The sequence below is a fragment of the Brachyhypopomus gauderio genome, chromosome 15, assembly GCF_052324685.1.
Source record: "Brachyhypopomus gauderio isolate BG-103 chromosome 15, BGAUD_0.2, whole genome shotgun sequence".
NCBI lineage: Eukaryota > Metazoa > Chordata > Actinopteri > Gymnotiformes > Hypopomidae > Brachyhypopomus > Brachyhypopomus gauderio.
This window is the reverse complement of record NC_135225.1, coordinates 14,721,837-14,729,109: the sequence shown is the minus strand read 5'-3', so window position 1 is coordinate 14,729,109 and position 7,273 is coordinate 14,721,837. Positions and strand designations below refer to the sequence as shown.

Below are 7,273 nucleotides of genomic sequence, written 5' to 3'. Positions count from 1 at the left end.
TCTCTCTCTCTCTCTCTCTCTCTCTCTCTCTCTCTCTCTCTCTCTCTCTCTCTCTCTCTCTCTCTCTCTCTGTGTGTGTGTGTGTGTGTGTGTGTGTGTGTGTGTGTGTGTGTGTGTGTGTGTGTGTGTGTACACTTGCCTGCATGGCCAGCCAGACGTTCATGGCCTGATGCTGTTTCAAAGGCTGCATGCTGCAGACTCCGTGAAAGCTGAGTAAAAGGAGGTGATTTGCCTGGAGCCATACACCCACAGACACACACAGAGCATGCTTACACACCCACAGACACACACAGAGCATGCTTGCACACACACAAACACACACAGAGCATGCTTACACACACACAGAGCATGCATACACACACAGGTCCCTCTGACCCAAGAAGTGATCTGCGTCTCTCCCTTAAATAAACACCCAAGACGCCATTTAGACTGCATAACAAGTGAGGGCAACTAAGTAGCACCCCCTCCCCATGTGCCACACCCCCTCCCTATACCACACCCCCTCCCTGTACCACACCCTCTCCCTGTACCACACCCCCTCCCTGTACCACACCTCTCTATACCACACCCCCTCCCTATACCACACTCTCCCTGTACCACACCCTCTCCCTGTACCACACCCCCTCCCTGTTCCACACCCCCTCCCTGTACCACCCCCTCCCTGTTCCACACCCCCTCCCTGTACCACACCCCCTCCCTATGCCACACTCTCCCTGTACCACACCTCCTCCCTATACCACACACTCTCCCTATACCACACCCCCTCCCTGTACCACACCCTCTCCCTGTACCACACCCCCTCCCTATACCACACTCTCCCTGTACCACACCCCTCCCTATACCACACTCTCCCTATACCACACCCCCTCCCTATACCACACCCTCTCCCTGTACCACACCCCTCCCTGTAACACACCCCCTCCCTGTACCACACCCCCTCCCTGTACCACACCCTCTCCCAGTACCACACCCTCTCCCTGTAACACACCCCCTCCCTGTAACACACCCCCTCCCTATGCCACACCCCCTCCCTATGCCACACCCCCTCCCTATACCACACCTCTCCCTATACCACACCTCTCCCTATACCACACCCCCTCCCTATACCACACCCCCTCCCTATACCACACTCCCTCCCTATACCACACCCCCTCCCTATACCACACCCCCTCCCTGTACCACACCCTCTCCCTGTACCACACCCTCTCCCTGTACCACACCCCCTCCCTGTACCACACCCTCTCCCTGTACCACACCCCCTCCCTGTACCAAACCCCTCCCTATGCCACACCCCCTCCCTATGCCACACCCCCTCCCTATGCCACACCCCCTCCCTATACCACACCTCTCCCTATACCACACCCCCTCCCTATACCACACTCTCCCTATACCACACCCCCTCCCTATACCACACTCTCCCTATACCACACCCCCTCCCTATACCACACTCTCCCTGTAACACACCCCCTCCCTGTAACACACCCCCTCCCTGTAACACACCCCCTCCCTGTAACACACCCCCTCCCTGTAACACACCCCTCCCTGTAACACACCCCCTCCCTGTAACACACCCCCTCCCTGTAACACACCCCCTCCCTGTACCACACCCCTCCCTGTACCACACCCCCTCCCTGTACCACACCCCCTCCCTGTACCACACCCCCTCCCTGTACCACACCCCTCCCTGTACCACACCCCTCCCTGTACCACACCCCTCCCTGTAACACACCCCCTCCCTGTAACACACCCCCTCCCTGTACCACACCCCTCCCTGTACCACACCCCTCCCTGTAACACACCCCCTCCCTGTAACACACCCCCTCCCTGTACCACACCCCCTCCCTGTACCACACCCCTCCCTGTACCACACCCCTCCCTGTAACACACCCCCTCCCTGTAACACACCCCCTCCCTCTACCACGTCCTCTCCCTGTACCACCAGCATTGCCCTGACCAGCCAGCAGCCTCATCCTTGTTCAGACACCAAACACATCCACAGGAAACACTTCACTAGGGCCTTTGGGGACCTGAAATGGCGTTTCACATGCAGAAGTGCCATTCTAGGCGTGTCATCCCTGCTGGAGCTGATGTCAGGGGAGCAGCGGGGAGTGTGTCTGCTACTCACACTTAAACGTCTTCCGCACACTTGAGTTCAGAAGAGCGATTCTGAGTCCTTGTCCCTGACCCAGCCATCCCAGTGAAATCGACTTACTTCCTTTTGACTGCCTCTCATAATAGCAGCTATAGAATAAAGGGTCTGTTTGGTAATAAATGACTTAAGCTTTTTCATGCTTGAACAAATGTGTTCAGAGGTGGAATCTTGTGAATATGGAAGGTGATGTGAGCAATATGAACCGTGTGTGTATGTGTGTGTGTGTGTGTGTGTGTGTGTGTGTGTGTGTTTGCAGATTGAGGTACTGGAAAGGAGGATGGTTTGTCTTGAGAGAGAGACGGCTAAGCTTCGCGAGGCCAACCAGGCTCTGCAGGAAGCCAACAGTCTCCTGTCTCAGGATCGCGATGACCTCCAGTCCGCCCTTAAGCGAGCCAAGGCCCGTGAGGAGGCGGCCCAGGCCCGGGCCACTGCTGAGAGGGAGCGGCTTCTAGGCGAGGCCCAGGCTCTGGAGGCCCAGGTGCAGAGCTCCAGAAGAGAGGCAGGGGTGGCTCTGGGAGCACAGACCCAGTCCAGACGGACCCTGCTGAGGCTCAGACAGGAGCTGGGGGTGCTGCGTGCGGAGAGAGACTTCCACAGAGCCCTGTCCCGCCGCTGGGGGAAGACACCACTGGCTTCTAGCAGAGCCAGGCTACCAGCAACCAGACCCATCCAAACACACACGCGCTCGGAGCGACGCCCGACACACACGCGCTCGGACCAACGCCCGACACACACGCGCTCGGAGCAACGCCCGACACACACACGCTCGGAGCAACGCAGGACGCATAGCCCAACCAAGGACGAGTGGGAGGATGTCAGTCCAGACAGGTGCGTCCTCCCCCACATTTCCCCCACGGCCTCCCCCCACCACTGTCATTTTTTCCATCTACTTCCCTCCCTCCCTCCTTCCCTCCCTCTCCATCGATCTCTCTATCTCTCATTATTTTCCTGGCCACAGGGACAGCGTGCATATGCAAAGAGCCATAAGGAAGCGACTGATTGAGTCCCAGTTCGGCTCTCATTGGTATTCAGTGGAGGAGGTAGAAGGCAGAGTGAGAGGGGAGAACCTGTCAGATCCCTTCCAAATATCTTGGGACGTCTTGCTTGTAGCTTATTGACTGAAATTTGCATGCGGAATTATCCGTGTGTGTGAGTCAATGCCAGGAACCGCCTGGAAGCCACCGCTGCCGTTGTCGTGGTTGCGACCCGTCCAGCCCCTGCAGTCACACACCCCCCAAACGCAGACATTTTGCCTGCTTGATTTAATTTGCCCCTCTCTTGCATATCACCACCCCACGCCCTCCCCCTGACGGGATCCTGGACAAACCCTGAACGACCTGTTCATTTAGCTTATGACATGTCTACACCATGAGCGGCCTACACACACACACACACACACACCGCTTTCCATCAGGCACATACATTGTGAATGACCCTCCCTGGTTTATGAACAGATGTGTACAAGCTGTTTTACATCCTCCAAATTACAAAGTATCCACTGCAATTATCTGGTGTGTTTTATGAAAAAACAACTCTGCTGAGGTTTACAGTGAATCGATGGTGTGAGGGTTTACAGTACAGTTCTGATCACACACACACACACCCACACACGCTGTCTGGCCCTGTGTGCCCTGCGTTCGAAGGCTCTATCTCTGAAACGCACACACAATTACAAGCTAGTGAAGTGTGCCTGACTCCTGCTCCCACCACTGCACATGCATGCTAAACAGAATACACACACACACACACACACACACACACACACACACACACACACACACACACACACACACACACACACACACACACACACACTTAACATACAAGTAGGCCTGCTAACTCATATTACATGCAGACTAACTGATATCATGTGCATATTGACCTAGACAGCAGACTAACTGATATAGCATGCATACAGTGTCATATTACATGCGTACTAATTAATATGTGTGTTCGTACGTATGTTTCATGAGTCTAACAACTAACAATATTTACCAGCAATGTGCACATGCTAGTAGCTACTTGTATGCAGGGTACAAATATCAGATATGTGCTGATAACGTCTGATAGTTTATGGTTGTTTTTGTATATGTGATGGTAACGTGTGATGCTTGTTGTTGTATATGTGATGGTAACGTCTGATGCTTGTTTTTGTATATGTGATGGTAACGTCTGATGCTTGTTTTTGTATATGTGATGGTAACGTCTGATGGTTGTTTTTGTATGTGTGATGCTTGTTTTTGTATATGTGATGGTAACGTCTGATGCTTGTTTTTGTATGTGATGGTAACGTGTGATGGTTGTTTTTGTATGTGTGATGGTAACGTCTGATGCTTGTTTTTGTATATGATGGTAACGTGTGATGCTTGTTTTTGTATATGTGATGGTAACGTCTGATGCTTGTTTTTGTATATGTGATGGTAACATGTGATGGTTGTTTTTGTATATGTGATGGTAACGTGTGATGCTTGTTTTTGTATGTGTGATGGTAACATGTGATGCTTGTTTTTGTATATGATGGTAACGTGTGATGCTTGTTTGCAGTGAAAGTGAGGACTTCTCGGATAGTCTGGAGAGTTGGCCTCCCGCCCAGAATCGACACAACTCATTTAAACTGAAGGTTGGTCACTTACTCAACACTTTTGGAATTAAAGCTTTAATGTACATATGTATTTGAGTTTGGCTTTGTTGCATTTGGTTGTCTAGAACAGTGAGTTGCCTGTGGTTTCTGGAGGCCCTTTTGTGGGGAGGCTGTGTGGTGTTTTGTGGTGTTTGAAGAGTGTTGCTTGTGTTGCACCAGTGTGCCCTGGTGTTGGTGCAGTCCTCATTGTCCTCTCAGGACCAAGAGCACTCTCCCTTCAGTGGTTCTCTCTCTCTCTCTCTCTCTCTCTCTCTCTCTCTCTCTCTCTCTCTCTCTCTCTCTTTCTCCCCTTCACAGGTTCAATATCTTTCTCTCTCTCTCTTTCTCCCCCCTCAGAGAAAGGCAGAAGCCTGGTTATCTATCTCTTCCTCTTTCACTTCTTCTCTTCCTTTCCCACTTTCTTCTACATCTCTTTTCTCTCTGTCTCCTTCTCTCTGTCTCCTTCTCTCTCTCTCTCTCTCTCTCTCTCTCTCTCTCCCCCCCTCAGCTGTCTGCTCCTTTCTCAGATCCTCGTGTCTCCTCTGTGTGTTCGTCATCACTACCAGTTCACCTCCCCCTGACAGCCCAGGGGCTCTCTGCTCATGTCACACTAAAGAGCTTCCGGATGATCCCGTGATCAAACCAGAGGAGAGGGAGAGAGTGATCAAAACCTTTTAACCAGCACTCGAAACAAGCCGGGCCAAAACCCGCCACTACTTTGATGTGACTACAAACGCTCTCCCGTGTCACACTGTCAGAAAGTGCCACGTTGCGTTACGCTAAACTGTTCCCCCAGATTAACGTGTCGTGTTTCGGTTCCGTCTCCCCGCAGGGCTGCCGACACGCGCTGATCACTCCCCGGGACGCGCGAGCATCCGTCGCTGCTCCGCCCCTGAGCTCCGCCCCTCCAGGCCCAGGTAGCGTCTCCCCCAGCGCAGGAGGACTGATCACAGCCCACTGACTGCAGAAGGGTTTGACAGAGAGGGGGTCCTAAACACCGAGCTCCTGATTTTTTTACACCTGGCTTCTTGTTGTTGCTTGTTGGAGTCCTGCTTTGTTATCTGTAATAAGGGCAGACGGTAGGAAAACTGTCATGTCCACTCGGTGTCCAGTCACTTGGTCAGGGCTGTTTTACGGTGTGAATGACGGTTGAAGTCAGACATACAGTGGACATACAGGACTGCTGGAGCACTTAATGATGTGTCCTGATATGCTGCCCCTGCGTCTGTCTGCAGTGAGACAGGGTCTGAGGAAGAGGAGGAGGATGAAGAGCCAGCATTCTTGTGCCAGGCTTCGCCAGAGGCTCCTGTGCCTGCAGCAGCAGGTGGCGGTGCTGCAGTCGGCCAGCAGGGCGGCGCAGGAACAGAGTGAGCGACACTGCCAGGCTCAGACAGAGCTGGAGAGCCTCATGCACAAACTGCAGGCCAGCAAACAGCTTTCGCAGGTACACCGAGAGTGCAAGGACAGGAGCCTCACACCTCTCTCTCTCTCTCTCTCTCTCTCTCTCTCTCTCTCTCTCTCTCTCTCTCTCTCTCTCTCTCCTCTCCCTCTCCCTCTCCCTCTCTCTCTCTCTCTCTCTCTCTCTCTCTCTCTCTCTCTCTCCCTTTCTCCTCTCCTCCCCTCTCTGCTATGGTCAGCTCTGGGCTGGGCTGTAGGTCTTTGCCTTCATCATGTTTAATAAGAGCTGCCACTGTTGCCATGACCTGCCCTCACAGAGGGGTCGGCCTCGTGGACCAGCACGTCCATAACCCTCTTCTGCTCTCCGTCTCTCAAACTTCCAGTTTTATAACACTTTTCCTACCCCACTTTCCAAAATATTCCATCCATGGGCTTTTTTCCATCCATTCTCACTCCAGTATTCATTCCCCCACCATGTATGAGTATGATGAGCATACATGTACCCAAAGACATATCCTTGGTTACAGAGATGCATTCACACACTCACGCACGCACACACAGGCTGTTGGTGGTGTGTGTAGACCCAGCAGGGCTGAGGTGCGGACACAGGTGTTGTTTTGCCCATGGATCAGGTGGAGCTGGAACAGGTTGGAGCATGGGCAGGTACCCCCCGCTCACCTGGGACCTGATTAAGAGACTCCTTCATACAGGAGGTCAAAAAGACTGCCCCAAACACCAAACAACTGCTGGACACACACACACATGCGCTCTCTCTCTCTCTCTCTCTCTCTGTTTGTGTCCTCCTGCAGGCTGCAGTAATAATGGCTGACTGAGCTGCACAGTAGTGTGTGCATGTATGCGTGTGTATCTGTGTGTGTGGGTTTTTTTTTTTTTTTGGGGGGGGGGGGGGGGTGTATGGTTGTGTAGGTGTTTGTCTGTTGTACTCCTGAAGTATTAATGTTCTTGTGGGAGGGCAGTAGGTCCTGTGCCCTGCTGCCCCCTGATGCAATGCTCTTCTCTAATTGGTCAGGCACAGGAACTCCAGTTCCAATGATGTCCTCTGATTGGACAGAGGAGGGGACCAGAATTTGATTGATTGATTG

General features: G+C 52.8%; 1 protein-coding gene across 6 annotated transcripts in view; it reads left to right on the top strand.

Annotated features, from left to right (window-relative positions):
- Positions 1-7,273, top strand: part of cntln (centlein, centrosomal protein) — a 104,543-nt gene that overhangs the window by 73,569 nt on the left and 23,701 nt on the right. For all 6 annotated transcript variants that reach the window (XM_076973813.1, XM_076973812.1, XM_076973810.1 and 3 more), the window contains 4 exons: positions 2,409-2,980; positions 4,697-4,772; positions 5,605-5,689; positions 6,008-6,216. In XM_076973813.1, coding sequence (XP_076829928.1) covers positions 2,409-2,980; positions 4,697-4,772; positions 5,605-5,689; positions 6,008-6,216 — 942 coding nt within the window. The remainder of the gene's footprint in view (positions 1-2,408; positions 2,981-4,696; positions 4,773-5,604; positions 5,690-6,007; positions 6,217-7,273) is intronic.